The sequence below is a fragment of the Thermoascus crustaceus genome, assembly GCF_041956765.1.
Source record: "Thermoascus crustaceus strain CBS 181.67 unplaced genomic scaffold VTN00scaffold_11, whole genome shotgun sequence".
Lineage (NCBI taxonomy): Eukaryota > Fungi > Ascomycota > Eurotiomycetes > Eurotiales > Thermoascaceae > Thermoascus > Thermoascus crustaceus.
Genome location: NW_027192537.1, coordinates 291,740 through 307,830, shown reverse-complemented (window position 1 = coordinate 307,830; position 16,091 = coordinate 291,740). Strand labels below are relative to the sequence as shown.

The following is a 16,091-nucleotide window of genomic DNA, read 5'->3' as shown; positions in this document are numbered from 1 at the left end:
ACCCGCCTGGAGCCTTCCTCGGGAAAGGTCTTGTGAAGGAAACTAAACGCAAGCGAGTTCAACGCTTGAAAAACTGGTGAGTTCGATGATAGCTGGCGGCGAAACACGACAAGGACAGAGAAGAAAGAAGGAATTGAGTGTGTTGGTGCTATGGGGACTAGGTGCAGTACCTGCTTCCCTAGGCACAGCGTGGAGGGGTAGAACCATCGTGCAATCGTACTAGTAGTTTCCACGACTAACCTTAGAAGGTATTAACCACTACGCGCCCGGGCACCCTGGACTCCTGCATTATTATGGAGCACCCCGTTCCAATCACTTCACTGGTGGACTGTACAGAAACGGAATCTAACTAGCTAGTTATTGACAATGTAATGGGTGCGAAACACATCTCTCCGTTCGAGCTCTGAAGCGGTAAAAACAAGGCCAAAAAGACGAACTGGAGCCGTGGTGAGACCATCGTTGGTGAGAATTTACTATCAATCACTTCCTCTGCAAGTAGTAGATAAATCTACAGACTATTCTTTACCTGCCTGTTTAAAAGACGGATTTGTGGCCAGTCAGACAACTTTCTGATGACCTCGGGAGAGGCCGCTTGCTGCTGCTGTTGGAGAGTGGCAGTACATAGAACCCCGTGACTGGCACGTGAGTGTACTGTACAAAAACAGCGCAGGGCAAGATGGTGCAGGCGTCGGATTAAATGTCTAAACGCAGCAAAAAGGATAAGAGGTGTTTGAAAGGCTCTCGTGGGATACTCGCTCTGTGCTGGGCCAGGCAGATTTTGCATTGCTGCATTCATGAGCTATCGTTGAAGCCTTACAGCTTAACACAGTGGATTTTGCACCGCCCCATATAACGCCACACTGATTACTACCCCCAACCGTGAATCTGCCGTGGGAACGCGACTCCGGGCAGGAAGCGAGAGTGCCTCTTCAGATGGGCGCCGTCAGTAAAGCCTCTGGTCAACCCTGATTCTTGACATCAAGATATTCCAATTGACCTGGATATTCTCTCCACTGCACCGGCCATTCTGGTCGCAGCATTTTTGAGCCCCGGCGCGCACAGATCCACCAGCCCGTCCCTGCAGTGAGCGGCGAACGCGTTGCGATCTTGCTTGGGGAGTCCTCCAGCTCGTAGGACCATGAGCACCAAACGGCGAGTGGCCGCTGCAGCCTCTTCGGAGGCGACACGCCATGGGCAAAAACGGCGGAAGATCTCTGTAAGTACCGCGTCTCCCTTAGCTTCTGCACACTGTCACAGTCCTGCCCTCCACCGCGGGTGCATCTTAGCGGCTCTCATTGCGGGATGGGAGCTCTTCCTCGAGCAGGGCGCCGGCAAACGGACAGCCCGAACATTTGAAGCTCTTCAGGATAAGACACGGAAAACTGTCGTCGCCCCAACTGACTAGCAGCATCGCAACCATGATACTTTGCGACTCCCGCTGCGAGGAGGTCCGCCTCCCGTAATCCGTGCCCATCGTTCTCTGCTTCTGAATGCTCAATATCTCCGTGATTATTACTAATAGGATTAATTATTCCGACGATAGGATGATTCTTCTACAGAAATCGAAACCCCTCAGACGACCACGGAAGTTGGTCTAAAGCTCCTTTCGCATATCAAGCAGTCTACCGACAAGAAGTACGCACCGACCTATGATTTTGCCATTCCTATTTCATATACATTAGGGCTAAGCAAGCTATCTTTTTGTATAACAGTGGACGACAGATTGCGACCAGCTTTCTCCATCTTCCCGACAGAGTAAGTTGCCTGCTCTCCTTCCCTGTTTTTATGCTTTCGGTGCGTACTCACATGTCTGACCATTTGGTTAGAAAGAAAATCCGGGATATTATAAAGCTATTCTGCTTCCCATTGCAATAGATACTGTCGAAGTAAGTAATCACTTCCTTGGTCCGACGATGGCGAGAAGGTTTGCTGTGGAATTCGCACACGATCTTGCTCGCATAGATCGCAATGAGTCTATTCAACTATATCAAAGTTGATCTGCTGTGCGGGTACCTTGGACTTCATGCTGTCTTTCCGACTAACCGAACGCCATTTTATGCAGGATAAACTGAACCGTTACCAATATCCTAATGTTACAGCGCTCGAGAGCGATCTCAAACGCATGGTCAGCAATGCAAAGTTCTACAATGAGAAGTCTTCGTTGATCTTCGCTGATGCTGAACGGATTCGCAAAATCCTCTCGAATAACATGCCCAAAATCAACCCAGCATACAAAGATCCCAAATATGTGGCCTTCCCTACGCCAATTCCGGATGAAGTATCAAACGACAATGCAAATGAAGATGTGGAAAACCAAGAACTTGAGGATGCGGGACAGGCGGAAGCCTCGTCAACATCTCGTAGACAGACACCAAGGTCCGGAAATGGTCGACCGTTGAGCTCGACACCACTTGTTGATGATCACACTCAGTCGGAAGCAGGCTTTGAGGGCGATAGTCTTCAAAGCGCCCAAGACAAGATCATTTCGGAAATGATACGCCTGAAGGATGCGGAGTGAGTTGACCTTGTACATCTCTTTCTGTTCCTAAGACACTCTTTAACATTTTAACAGTGGCCGGGAGGTTGGACTCCCATTTATCAATAAGCCAGATCGCAACCTGTACAAGGATTACTACGAAATAATCCAGCACCCTGTGTCCTTAAGGGGGATTCAAAAGCAGGTCCGTGGTACAGATGGGAAAAAGAACGCTCTTAGAACAACAGCTTTTCCAACGTGGCAGTCTTTCGAGGAAGAAGTGGAATATATATGGCGCAATGCGCGAGAATTCAATGAAGATGGCAGTGAAATATTTGTTTTTGCCGGTGTCCTTGAAGTAAGAGATTTTATGCAGGCAGAGTTATCACTCCTGTTATTATCGCTAACTCCCTATGCAGGATTATTTCAAGCGCCGTGTTGCGGAAGCAAGAAAGCTTGTGCCAGATTCGACCCAAACAAATGGAGATGGCGGAGCTCCTCGCCTTAAACTGAGGATGGGAGCCGTCAAGACGCCAGAGCCGTCTTCCCAGAGGTTAACCTTGAAGCTTCCTGGGCAGAAGCCCGATACAGTCCCAAAAGAGGAGAGAATGCAGCCTGGGGTGACAGTGGACGGCGAAGCTCTGAGAAGGCAACAGGAACTTGTTAGGGCAGGGTCGAACGGGCAAGATATACATGCTCGCGCAACACCGCCAACGACAAGAAACCTGAGGAAGCCACCTGGAAGTCCTAGGTCGAGCTCAGGGAAGGGCCAGATGCCGCAGGAGCACCAGAGGAGCAGTTCTGCAACCTCGCTAGCACGCTCATCTACCGCGGCCGTCAAAAGCGAGGCTCAGGCTGCACCTTCACCAGGATTAGCGGCAGTGATATCTCGCGAGGGTAGCCAGGAGTCCGTTAAACAGACTGGTGGATCTCCTGCTGCAGCGTCTCCGGTCCTCCCTGCTGCAGGGTCCGAAATGCCCCCTCCTTCGAGTGCCACGCCACGTCCATCAAGCGGTAGCCCATGGCCGCCTTCCCATCCTGTCAGCCACCCCCCGCATGCGTATCCATCGCAGAATGTTTCACCTCTGGACTCAGTATTGAGGCAACCTGGCAAAGGTACGTCTTATCTTGGATCTTGGTGGTCTTATGGTCGCTAACAGTCCGTAGATGCCAGTCATACTCTTATCGAAAATGTGAGCATCTTCACCCATCCGAGCTTGACTCTTCGTCAAGGTTTCCACCTAGACATACCATCTTCGCCCACAGCATCCCAGCAGTGTGTGACGATAAATCTACCGTCGAGTCATAATTTTATTTCAATACGCCCTTCTGTTGCAGCGAGTACACCTCAGCGACAGACCAAGCTTGTGGTCTCACTAGGAATGCAGAAAGTTCAGGTCCCGTCACAAGACAGATCGAGTGATCAGACAAAGCCAACGTACGACATACGTCTTAACACCGGGGTAACGAAAGTCGACTTGGAGATGATCGCTGGACCATCCAGAGGTGTACCAAAATCCGGACCACCAGGCTCAGATCTCGAGTACGAACGAGTGACCATCTACTTCAATCTCTTGCGACAATAATCGCTATACGGATCTTGCAACCTCTCATGATGCTGACCGATGCAGTGGCTTGGGGGTATCTCGAAGGTCAAGGTCTCCAAATACCACGAAAATCTGATTCGTATTTATGGTGGGAAGGGGGTTTTATTGTTCTTTTTTTTTATTCATAAGTACCTCCAGGACTGATGAGCGCCCGGGACGGTGGTGTATAGCGTATTCGCATAGGGGTAAAAGGAATGCCATGGTAGTCATAGTTCGGTTAAGACAGAGCAACCAGATAGAATGCTCATGTCTCCTACTTCATAGTTTCAACCAATGTATAGGAACTCGTAGGATCAGGTTGAGATGGTTCTATTGCGGTGTCCCCCAGTTCGATATCAGGAAAACTCAACAGGACAGAGGTCAGATGCTAATATTTTAGCAGTCATCTTTTGCCTCTTTGCCTCTTCTGTTCTTCTGACCACCGGACCGTCCACAGCCAATCGGATTGTTTTCTATTGGCCATGTGCTTAACGTGTTTAACTCGGAAGGATGGATAAACTTTTTACATGCAAGGTATGCCGCCATCAGGCAGCTTGAGGCAGAGATGGAAATTCCAAAAAAAAGTGAAGGGGAGGATCTGTTTTATGCAGTATTCCAGGGCTTAGGGCTTAGGGCTTACTTGCCCTTTGAAATTTGGAAGTTGATCGTTCTTTTCTAAGAGACAAGAAACATCTGAGAGTATACTACATCGGATAGATGGAATTGGCAGTTGATAATCCATATGGTGTACATCAAAGTAAATTGAAAATTTCATTAATGATAATAGTGGCGAATAATGTTCCAAGATTCCAGAAAGCCCAAGTGATCCACAAGCATCCCGAGAGGAAACTAGCGTTCTACGGCGTACGCACATGGGCACCGCACTTTGAAGGTTCGGTTGAGCAGCTTAGCTAAGGCAACAGAGGAACCGTGGCCCAGCATATGTTTCCACCCGAAACTTTTCGCCAGAGCCGGAAAAAAAAAAAATTTCGAGAGTGGGTTTACTTTTCCTATAAAGCTAAACCACTCCCACCTCAATCTGTATAGTATTTTTTTTATCAGCCTTTTCTTCGCATCAGCTCTCCCCGGCCCCTATCGCTCTAGATTTGTCTCCCACTTGCTCCCCGCACTTCCGCGATAATGTCTGACGAAGTGTACGAGGGTGCCATTGGCATCGACCTTGGTGGGTTCCGGTCCCTGAGAAATTGCATTTACATTTTATGCGACAGAGGTTGACGCTTCTCTAAATAGGTACCACTTACTCCTGCGTGGCCAACTATGAAGGCACCAATGTCGAGATCAGTAAGTCACTCAACACGCAAGCTTTCGTAACCACTTGGCCAGAAACTCAACGTCCGCCTGTTGCTAGTTGCCAACGAGCAGGGTAGCTACACTACCCCCTCCTTCGTCTCGTTTACCGACAAAGAGCGCTTGATTGGCGAGTCTGCGAAGAACCAGGCTGCAATGAACCCGAAGAACACCATCTTCGACATCAAGTAAGTTTGCCGTCCTATTTTCTTGGTGCCTGTTTACGTGGGCCGTGGTTCTCACAAAATGTTAGGCGTCTAATCGGGCGACGGTTTGACGACCCTATTGTCAAGAAGGATATCGAGTCGTGGCCCTTCAAGGTTGTCGATCAGGGAGGCAACCCGGTTGTCGAGGTTGAGTACTTGGGTGAAACCAGGACTTTCTCTCCTCAGGAGATCTCGTCTATGGTTCTTATGAAGGTGTGTTTTTTCGTAGCTAATTCGCCCCCTCACTGAACTAGGCTGACAGCGCTTGACAGATGAAAGAAGTAGCGGAGACTAAGCTTGGAAAGAAGGTTTCCAAGGCCGTCATTACTGTGCCGGCATATTTCAACGACAACCAGCGTCAGGCTACCAAGGACGCTGGTGCCATTGCCGGCCTCAATGTGCTCCGTATCATCAACGAGCCAACCGCTGCTGCCATCGCTTATGGTCTGGGATCCGGCAAGTCCGACAAGGAGCGGAATGTCCTGATCTATGATCTGGGAGGTGGTACTTTCGATGTGTCTCTTCTTAACATCCAGGGAGGTGTTTTCACTGTCAAAGCCACCGCCGGTGACACGCACTTGGGTGGTCAAGACTTTGACACCAACCTTCTGGAACATTTCAAGAAGGAGTTCCAACGGAAGACCAAGAAGGATCTTTCTGGAGACTCCAGAGCTCTGCGTCGTCTGCGCACTGCCTGTGAGCGTGCTAAGCGTACTTTGTCCAATGCTACCCAGACCACTGTCGAGATTGACTCGCTGTTCGACGGTGAGGACTTCAACGCTCAGATCACACGTGCTCGCTTTGAAGATCTGAATGCCAAGGCATTCGCTGGTACTTTGGAGCCGGTTCAGCAAGTGCTTAAGGATGCCGGTCTTGACAAGAGTAGTGTTGATGAAATTGTCCTCGTTGGCGGTTCTACTCGTATTCCGCGCATCCAGAAACTTCTCAGCGATTTCTTTGACGGCAAAAAGCTCGAAAAGGTAAATTAACGCATATTCTCTGCAATCACGTACGGTGCTAACATATTATTACTATTAAAGAGCATCAACCCGGACGAAGCCGTTGCTTATGGTGCCGCTGTCCAGGCTGGTATCCTCTCTGGCAAGGCCACCTCCGCTGACACATCCGACCTCTTGCTTCTTGATGTCGTCCCACTCTCCCTTGGTGTTGCTATGGAGGGTAACATTTTCGCACCTGTTGTGCCTCGTGGCCAGACCGTTCCTACTATTAAGAAGCGTACATTCACGACCGTTGTGGACAATCAAACGACTGTGCAGTTCCCTGTCTACCAGGGTGAACGCACCAACTGCGATGACAACACCTCTCTGGGAGAATTCACTCTAGCACCAATTCCACCTATGAAGGCTGGTGAGGCTGCTCTCGAGGTTGTTTTCGAGGTCGATGTCAATGGCATTCTTAAGGTTACCGCTACCGAGAAGTCTTCTGGTCGCAGCGCCAACATCACAATCTCCAACGCTGTTGGAAAGCTCTCAAGCACTGAGATTGAGAAGATGATCAGTGGTAAGTATCTGGCTTTCCTGGTGATGCTATAATACGAGCCATCCGTCTAACGAGACTCTTACAGATGCTGCCAAATTCAAGTCAAGCGACGAGGCTTTCACCAAGAAATTCGAAGCCCGTCAGCAGCTCGAATCTTACATTTCCCGCGTTGAGGAGATTATCTCTGATCCGACCATGTCATTGAAGCTGAAGCGTGGTAACAAGGAGAAGATTGAGTCCGCTCTTAGCGATGCCATGGCTCAGCTAGAGATTGAAGAGTCCACTCCTGATGATCTTAAGAAGAAGGAGCTGGCTCTCAAGAGGCTCATCACTAAGGCGATGGCCACCCGGTAAATGACATTTGAGTTAGACACACGAGGTGCAAGCTGTCTGTGGGGAGACAATGGTTACTAGATCTGGTTTTACGAAGAGGAAATTACTTTTTCTTTTTCCTTGTCGTCTGTTCCAAAAGTTTATTTTAGGATCCGGTTATTCACGCCATGTTTGTACGTCTCAGGCAATGGGCACGGTTGCGGTTCCAAAAGTACGGTGTGCTCAAGATGATATGGCCTTAGTAGTTAACGATTCTTTGATGGGCCTGACATGCTAGCGGATCTGCTTGCTTTTTCATTCATCCGACTTTTCCCCTCAATTTTCGAATTATCATTTTCATGGCTCTGAATCTCACATGTGTCGTTAAACCTTTAATCGTTTCATCCTTAACTGATCCTTAGATGGGTTGAAGTTGGCCATGTGGTTGATATAGTAATGGCGTAAGCACGATGCTTATATCGGGAATAATATGCTATCTCTAATTGTAGGTAGGGGCTGATTCTCACCGGCTTTGGGTCGTCTGTTCCTTCTGGAAATGGTAGCTGTGGTGGAGCCGTTGGCACCGCAGCATGGCTACCCCAGAGTTTAGTATCCGGAGTACATTCAGAGCCTCAACTCGCTAATTCCTCCCGAGTGCCAACGCACGACCATGCTAGTCCCTATCATGTCACAGCGCGTTGGGATGATGCGGGGAAGCAATTTAGTATGCGCAGCGATAACTGCGAATTGGCAAGCCTCCGCCTCCATTCGTCGATGCTCGACCCTGCACACCCGTCCGTCTCGATGTCAACGCTACGAAGTTCCGAGGGCGTGTAGTCTGCTAGGCAGACTGCGATATTTCACCAATTCTGCTAGTCTGAACAAAAAGAAAGACAAGGGCAAGAAGGGACCTGACACCGACATCACTTCCAAGTCCTCAAAATTGGACCCAGTCTCTAACGACCCTCTCGACCTCTCAGAACTGCACAATGGCATTGCGGACGCCATCAGTCGACTTAAGGACGACCTCTCTAAGCTTCGAGCGGGGGGGAGATTCAACCCGGACGCTATTGAGAACCTCCAAGTTCAGCTGAGCAAAGGGAATAAAGAGACTGTTAAACTGGGAGAGTTGGCGCAGGTCATACCCAAAGGGGGTCGGATGGTTTCAGTTTTAGTTGGCGAGGAAGACGTAAGTCATATTTTCAGTTATCCTAGTTGCCAACTTCTGCCAAATCCACCCCGGTCTTCCTACCCAAAGCTGACAAATCTGAGAGGGCCTTTTCTTTCTTTCTTTTTTGAATGAACTAAACTGAACCGAATTGCTGATATACAATTTCTGCAGCATGTAAAACCTACGAATTCGGCTATCATAGCCTCTGACCTCTCCCTGACGCCGCAGCAAGATCCACACAACCCTCTTCAGCTCAACATCCCCATACCACCGCCGACGAAGGAGTCGCGGGATCGGACAGTTCAAGCCGCCAAGGCTGCGATGGAAAAGGCGGCCAACACGGTGCGCAATGCGCGGGGTGTCGTACATAAGAGGCTGCAAGAAATACAGAAAAAGAAGATAGCTAGGCCGGATGATGTACGAAAGGCGCATGACCAGATGGAGAAAATAGTCGAGAAGGGACAAAAGGAAGTGAAGGATACGTTCGAAGCAGCGAAGAAGGCCCTTGAACAGATATAAACATTGGTGAACTCTACATCTATTTTAACAACTACGTCAAACCTCAGTTTCGGCGGGCCCCCTCTTCATATCTGGGCTGTCCCTATCGGGTTTATGGGAAGCGCAGCATTCGGGCACTCATCAAAAGCATTTTGAATCTATCCTGTACAATAGTTTGGTACAATACATCATAGGGGGGGAAGAAGGGATAGGAGAATCCTTTATCAATAAAGACGCTTCGTCTTCCCATTCCTAGCAGCGGAACCTTAAGAAGCTCGCTTTGGACGTTGACCGGAGGCAAGGAGCGATTCTAACTTGGAAAGGAATTGTGAGCTCTTTCCGGCCGTCTGGTATGTCTCGTTATTTCTGAGATTCCGGAGCACGTCGCCGATGACGGGCGGCTTCCCAGCTGGTAGGGGCTTTAGCGTCGGGTATTTTCCTTGAACAAGACCCTCAATTAATGCTTTGCGCTCCTCCGTGCCGACTGACACGAAGTTCGTATCTTCTGGTTCGACAAGATCACCTTTTCGCTGTGACAATTTGTCGGCTCGTTCCTGCGCCAGCTTCTTGGCTTCCTCCATGGCCTGAGCCTTCTCCTCCTCGCTGGTGAACAGAACCCGTTTTCCCTCAAAGAGTCTCTTTGCCAATTCATGGGGCGGTTCATATCCATTGGGGAAGCGGCTGCTCATCCAAGAGAGCTTTTCCAAGACGCTGCCTGTACGTGCCATTTCACCCACAGGTAAAGAGGGCCAAGTATCTCTGAGCATGGAAGCGTTGTAATCCTGGGGAGGGTCGTAGCGGATGGATTTCGGCCTCTTTTCCTCTGCTTGTTCGCGATAGAAATCCTCTATCTGCGCCGCCCGGGTGTCATCTCCGTCCTCCTCTTCTGTCTGTCTCCTCACGCTTTTAGGCCGGGGTCCCCGACCTGCTGAGCGGCGTTTCGCATTGACAGCCATAGTCGTAGCTCCTGGTCTACGACCGCGGCCCAACTGGCCGCTCCGGAGTTTCCAAAGTCTAGGTGCTCGAAGGAGATTGTCTGGCTGGCCACCCGCTCGGGGAGCGGCGAGCGCCCTCGCATCAACAATGCGTCGAGGGCGATTCTTATCAGTATTAGAAGCACCGGCATTTGATTTGACCCCGGAAAATTTCCCTCTGTTATCCGCTGGGAGAGACCCGGGAGTTGTCGAGTTCTTGCCAGGAATCGCAGACCCTGCTGGAGAATCGGAGGTCAGGTCAGTTCACAGACAGTTGCATGGAGATGTGGACACTTCAGGCAGATTCTCTCATACCTGTCGGTTCACTGGCGCCTTCATCCGCCTGCACGGACGTGCTGGAGAACAGCCTGGAGGAGGCAATAGCCCTTTCACTTAGCCTTCCGTAGTCATGATACGGCAAAAGCTGCCGTAACTGGGGCCGGTATGGCCGAAGCATCCTGACCCGGTTCAATTTCCTGATGGCCGTTGGCACAATTGGATCTTGGACGACTCTTCTTCGCGAAAGAACCTGAGAGCCGTCGGATGTTCCGTTTCGGAGAAGTCACGTGCATAGAACGAACGCCAGTCGGAACAGAGGCAGAAAAAACAGCTGCACCAATGGTTATATGGAACACCAAGGGCAAATCTCCTCCCACTTACATGGTTCCAGAACTCCTCCCGAGGATTATTGCTGCCAACTTGTACTGGAATCTTTCTCCTTCAATAAAAAAAGCAAGCCTAATTCCTTTTTTTTTAAAGTCCCAACATGCTTCGCCGCAAACCCACCGCAATTACAATAACTTCCGAGGACCTGGCCGCTTTTGAAGACACGCGCCTTCGTCAAAGTGCTGAGAGCGACGGCCAAAATGCTGCTGCTATCAACAACAGTTCCAATACCAATGCATTTGACCCTAATGATGAGTTGAAACCGCTACCGGGCGATAAAGCGAGAATTGTCCGCTCCCGCGAAGAGAGAATTGGAATAAGCCGGCGGGGTTGAAGTTCAGGCATTTCTTGACAAGGCACTCTCTCAAACCTTTTTGCACCTTGGGAACAATAAAGTGCCCAGAAGGGGGGTTGTTGGGAGTAAATTTATATTACTCTCTCCCTTTCTCCCCCTTATATCAGCTAGAACCGCACTTGCCCGAACGTCCGGCTGAATTCCTGCAAAATAGCAGGCGTTAGTCATACTTTCATAGACAAACGTCATAAATAATAAATGGCTGGTTACTCTCTCTGCTTATGGAGCTGTAACTGGCAAGTTTCTCTTTCAAAACTCCCTTTTACCCTTGCACATAGGCATACAGCCGGGTCTCGGAGCTTGAGATTGGAACTGTTTGGCTTAGGATCGGACTTTCTCTCTTTTTGGCGATACAAGGGCCTTACAAGGTCTGCAAGAATGCTATGGCCGACGACTCTACTAGAGAAGGAGGTGAAAGGTGATCCAACTGCAAATTTGAAGAAAATCATATCATCAACAAAGGGGATATCAATAATAAATTATAGAATTTCAGATACTAGTATACACCAAACCTATGGCGACTTTTCTCATTACCCAACCGTAATCTGCCCTTAGAAGGAAAAAGATGAGTGCTGCCGTTCAAAGTCATCCCTGAATATACATTGAAGTCCGCAAGCATAAAGGAACCCAAACATCATGCCAGAGTCGGCAAGAGTATTATTTAAAACCCACTATCGTCATCCGGTCGTGTGCAGACCCGCCTGTGCTTGAATGGTGATGAAACACCAGGAAGCAAGAAAGTGTAACGCTGAGAGAAGAATATTGTTCAAGGGGATCACAAGGACAGTACAGGGGAGGAGCATGCAAAAGTGAGGACCAACTCTCTCCAAGGTCACTTACAACAGAGGAGGCCTCTAGCAAGTGCAGTTACACTTGCCGAAGAAGAGACACACAACAGACGCAAATATGCTGGTAGTAAATATGCAAATCGTTACATGTAAGTAGCGGCGATGAGTCTGTCGAATCGCTGTTTCGTCAAGTCGATACTTCAAGATATCTGCGCGAGCAGATATTTAGGTCGCGTCAAATATATTGACCGTTTTATCGCGGTCTTTTGGAGGCATTCCCTAAGTCTGTTGAATAATTCCATCTCCGTTTCAGACCTTGAGGATCGTACACACTGGCAACAGATTGTTGCCAGTCTCGTGCCGTTATCAAAACATGATGTGCACCAAAAGCAGGTTGGGGCATGGATTGCGTTGGAGTGACGGGTGCCATTTTTCCAGTAGGCGCGTACTGCAAAGGGTACTGGGTTGTCATGGCGTTTGAAACTCCTTGTGTGGTGTTGCTCATGGGCATGGGAGGCGAGCTCGTAGTGGCACTTGAAGGAGCAACAGAAAATGCCATATCCCATTGGCTGTGAAACATGTTAGCGAACGCGCAGAGAACGATTCTCTCTTGGAGCTATCTTACTTGATAATTCTTGTAGGATCCCAGCTATTCTCATCAACTAAAGGAACGCCAAGCTGTTGATTGGAAGGCTGGCTACGTGGCATTATGCCTAGAGCCTGTAATTGAGAAGAATCGGACTTGGAATCCTCAGTGGTAGCAGATATCGGTGGCGTAATTGGTTGCGTGCTAAACCCCAGTGTGTTCTGGCTGGCGCCCGGAACCTGACCGAAGGGAGAACTGTATTGGGTATCGAGCGGTGGGCTCGGTTGATATGAATCTGAGGGGCTCCCATAGGGAAACGTGGGTTTGAGTTCAAATGGACGGTTTATGTCCGCAGAAAATGCCAGTCTTAACGCGTCGATCTGCGCCTGTATCTCCGGCATTGGCCAAGAAGACGAGCATTGTTCGAGTATTCGCATGTGCCGAGTAAAGTATTCGCGGGCGTCCGAGTGGAATTCCGGGTCAGGAGATGTTATTGCGACCTACATAACACGTTAGAAAAAGGTCTTGTCAAGCCTGATTTGTATCTGTTACTCACCAGGTGCAGCATCGTGCATGTCAAGATGCAATATATCGTAAAGTTGATGCCCCGTTGCATGTAAAGCAATCCTGATAACCCGAAACGAAGCAGAATTGCCTCTTGCAATCGGCATAGACTTTTCGCAGACGAACAACATAGAGCCATATGGGTTTTCCATTCTCCTCCCGCTGCGAAGGACTTGCACGCAAGAAGCTGTGGTCGGTGCAGCATTATGATTCCCAGATGACAATGGGAATGCATGTTGGCCACAAAGTGCGAAGGTATCCAAGGAGGGGATCCATCCGCAGGGTAATTCACTTGTAGATCCGGTGGAAGATTCCGAAGCCAGTCAGTGAACAAGGGGTTATTCTCCACTAACCGAGGATCAGCACCCCAGTCCTTTTGTCTCTTGATTTTGTGATAAATATCAGCGATGATACGGATATGATGCGCGTTTCGAACAAAATATGAAAACTGTCGCGAACGGTCTATCTCGAACTGATCAAGACCAGGGATATCCAGTATTGAACGCATATCGACTGTTTCAGGATCTACACCGAAATCTGAACGCCCTGCAAAACAGTTATATAAGCAAGGAGATCGCTGCATGATCAGTCTATCTATACATACCTTGAGGTGCTCCAACCATGACTTCAACAACCAGGAGTGTCTGCCAGATCCGTGTTTGTACCAGACACTCAACAGGATCAAGATCACAAGGCTTGCCCTCCGCATGAATACCGTAATGTTCGTGGAGCTCCAGATCTTTGGCCATGGAGACGATCGTCTTCACCGTTTGCCAGGATCGATAATAGTAACCCTTCTTTGGTGCAGATTCCCTGGCTTTTAGTAGTAAAAGTAATGCTTGAATCGTGCTTAGACGTGGTACATCCATGAAACTTGGCTCGTGCCCTGTCGGAGATTGCGGTCAGTATACAGAGTTTAGAACCAAAATTTCGGTGGCTTACTGTTTGCCAGCGCAAGCCATTGAGCTCCCTGAGCTGGATCGTCGGACATTCTGCCTGCGCATGCAAAGAGGGCCTCGAGCAAAAGCGGAGAGATCGACGCCGGATCATGTTGCCATTGGTTATACAAATGAGAACGATGAACTACGGGAACATAAGGATGTATATCGGTGAAGTATATCTTGAAGTAATCCATAACCTCCTCATGAGAGGGCATAAGCTCCGGTGGAATACGGACTGTTGAGCCTGCCCCTGTACTGAGAGGCGGAAGCTTCTCATCGACATCATCCTGAACAGGAGCTTCCGGTTCGGCCATACTTTTCTTTTGCTGCCTAATGTATGGTGCTTTGATTATTTTCAGCACTCGTTGTCAAACAAGCACCAGGTCCGCGCTCTGATTGTAGAAAGACTTACCAATGCCAGTCTCATCGATTTTAAGTTCACCAAGAGCCTCACTGAGATTCTCCGCGGTTGACTGATCTTGTTCAACAAACACGCCACTATCCGCACTTGGCAGTGGCTGAGCTGTCGATGCTGTAAACAAGGGTTGTTGAGGAAACGAATGTTGTGAGATAGCAATTTGCGGAGGTGCAACTTCACTATACAAGTTGCGTTGGGCGTGAGACGGAACATATTGTGAATACATTCCAATTCCTCCGCTGTACGGCGCGATACTCCCTACAGCATGCGGATTGGCATCCTCAAAAGTCTGCTGTATAAGAAGATTGTGACGTGAGGTGTCCGATGGATTTGAAGCATCCGCCGACCCAGATAGATCCGCATCGGACGTTTGCCGGGCAGAGCTGAAGTCGCCGTCTTGACCAATTGCTGGAGGAACACAGACTAATTTCAAGCGCGTGCATGCAGAGCACGGCCATGTGTTCGTCGTAGCGGCGTCACATTTTATCTTCCGTTTCCGACAACCATTACAGGCTCGCATCACTGCAAGGGTATGGTATTCAGCGAAAGTGCCAAATAGTTGAGGGCGAGGGACTTCATACCCTTTAGTCTTTTATGCCTGTTATGTTCATCGACGAAGACATAATCTGTGGCGAGTATTAGCACCTGAGCCTTAATCTGGACAACGCGCTGAGATAATGATTTGCTATAAGAATCTTACTTTTATGTCCCTCTCTTGGAGGAGCAGTCGGCGGAGTGAAAGAATAGCCCTGCATTATCCAGTTTGAGGAGTCGGCGTTAATATTAAGGAGAGGAAACCAGCGGGGTTTGAAAACGAATTGCCGGCAGCTCAAGCATGTGATGCTATTGTGCCCTTGCCTCCTACTCGCGAGACCCGCCTCTTTTGAGAGGATCTGCGGGGAATAGTATGACTTTCAATTGATACAATTGAATAGCCCTCCCGAGTTCTGAAAACGATAAGCGCTTTTTATACGGTGCCACCCGTGATAGACCCCATATAAATTCGCTAGGGATCCAGTATTTCCGCACGCAGTAGGTTGTAAAATTTGACAGTCTCTGAATAGCCAGTATACAACGCAGTAACGGATGTGTCGACTCAATGCTGGTAACGATTAAGAGTCCGGCGCAAGCCGCAACCTCACGTACGAAGCGCGAGGTTTCCTGCTAAGAGCGCACGGCCGCGTGGAAGGTCCGGAGAATTTTCACTAGGAAACCGAAATAGCACATCTGCTGCTTGTACACAAAGAAAAACGAAGAGGTGAAGATAGAACCACGAGCAAGCCGCCCGTCGGCGCGAGGTTCTATGAAGCGCGGCGAAGGTCTAGATGTTCCTCTGTAGGACCGCAGAATAGAGCCGCTTTCGTTCGAACATTGGAAAGATCACCGAGTCATCCGGATAAAGAACGGACAGGCTGTAACCCCAAAGAACCCGATTGGGACAGATATCCAAGTATCAGGCGTTGAAGATTGAAATGTACCGATGCGCGAATGTCGAGTCCAAGGTGGGCGCTTCCTCGAGTGAAGCAGATCCAAGACACAGCACAAGGCAGGTAAGCGGTGCAGTAACCAGGCTCAGCGGTTATTCTCTAATATCCCAGAGGAAAAAATATAAACGGTAATTCGTGGATCAAGGTCGTGTAAATGGCGTTTAGATCGAAAGTGAGGTGAAGGAGAGGTGAAAGGATAGCATAAGATGGCACGGCGATTCAACTCGCGACTTGAAAGGAACGGTAGATGCTTCT

The 16,091-nt window shown here is 49.2% G+C and overlaps 5 protein-coding genes across 5 annotated transcripts; 3 read left to right on the top strand and 2 right to left on the bottom strand.

The window, feature by feature from the left end:
* Positions 1-1,138: 1,138 nt before the first annotated feature.
* Positions 1,139-4,062, top strand: VTN00DRAFT_2859 (uncharacterized protein; the record flags this gene model as incomplete). Its single annotated transcript, XM_069429115.1, has 7 exons — positions 1,139-1,216; positions 1,544-1,635; positions 1,713-1,755; positions 2,063-2,514; positions 2,573-2,834; positions 2,896-3,592; positions 3,644-4,062. 7 exons carry the CDS (start codon positions 1,139-1,141, stop codon positions 4,060-4,062), a joined length of 2,043 nt encoding a protein of 680 aa, XP_069283275.1.
* Positions 4,063-5,202: 1,140 nt separating this feature from the next.
* Positions 5,203-7,430, top strand: VTN00DRAFT_2858 (uncharacterized protein; the record flags this gene model as incomplete). The annotated part of the gene is made up of 7 exons (XM_069429114.1): positions 5,203-5,245; positions 5,314-5,364; positions 5,432-5,558; positions 5,624-5,789; positions 5,849-6,556; positions 6,617-7,097; positions 7,162-7,430. The coding sequence occupies 7 exons, from the start codon at positions 5,203-5,205 to the stop codon at positions 7,428-7,430; spliced, it is 1,845 nt and encodes a 614-aa protein (XP_069283274.1).
* A 643-nt stretch (positions 7,431-8,073) lies between these two features.
* VTN00DRAFT_2857 (uncharacterized protein) lies at positions 8,074-9,078 on the top strand (the record flags this gene model as incomplete). Its single annotated transcript, XM_069429113.1, has 2 exons — positions 8,074-8,577; positions 8,731-9,078. 2 exons carry the CDS (start codon positions 8,074-8,076, stop codon positions 9,076-9,078), a joined length of 852 nt encoding a protein of 283 aa, XP_069283273.1.
* Positions 9,079-9,323: 245 nt separating this feature from the next.
* On the bottom strand, positions 9,324-10,488 carry VTN00DRAFT_2856 (uncharacterized protein; the record flags this gene model as incomplete). Its single annotated transcript, XM_069429112.1, has 2 exons — positions 9,324-10,270; positions 10,347-10,488. The coding sequence occupies 2 exons, from the start codon at positions 10,486-10,488 to the stop codon at positions 9,324-9,326; spliced, it is 1,089 nt and encodes a 362-aa protein (XP_069283272.1).
* A 1,605-nt stretch (positions 10,489-12,093) lies between these two features.
* On the bottom strand, positions 12,094-15,104 carry VTN00DRAFT_2855 (uncharacterized protein; the record flags this gene model as incomplete). The annotated part of the gene is made up of 8 exons (XM_069429111.1): positions 12,094-12,409; positions 12,466-12,926; positions 12,983-13,536; positions 13,595-13,876; positions 13,933-14,274; positions 14,344-14,871; positions 14,931-14,975; positions 15,050-15,104. The coding sequence occupies 8 exons, from the start codon at positions 15,102-15,104 to the stop codon at positions 12,094-12,096; spliced, it is 2,583 nt and encodes an 860-aa protein (XP_069283271.1).
* Positions 15,105-16,091: the final 987 nt, after the last annotated feature.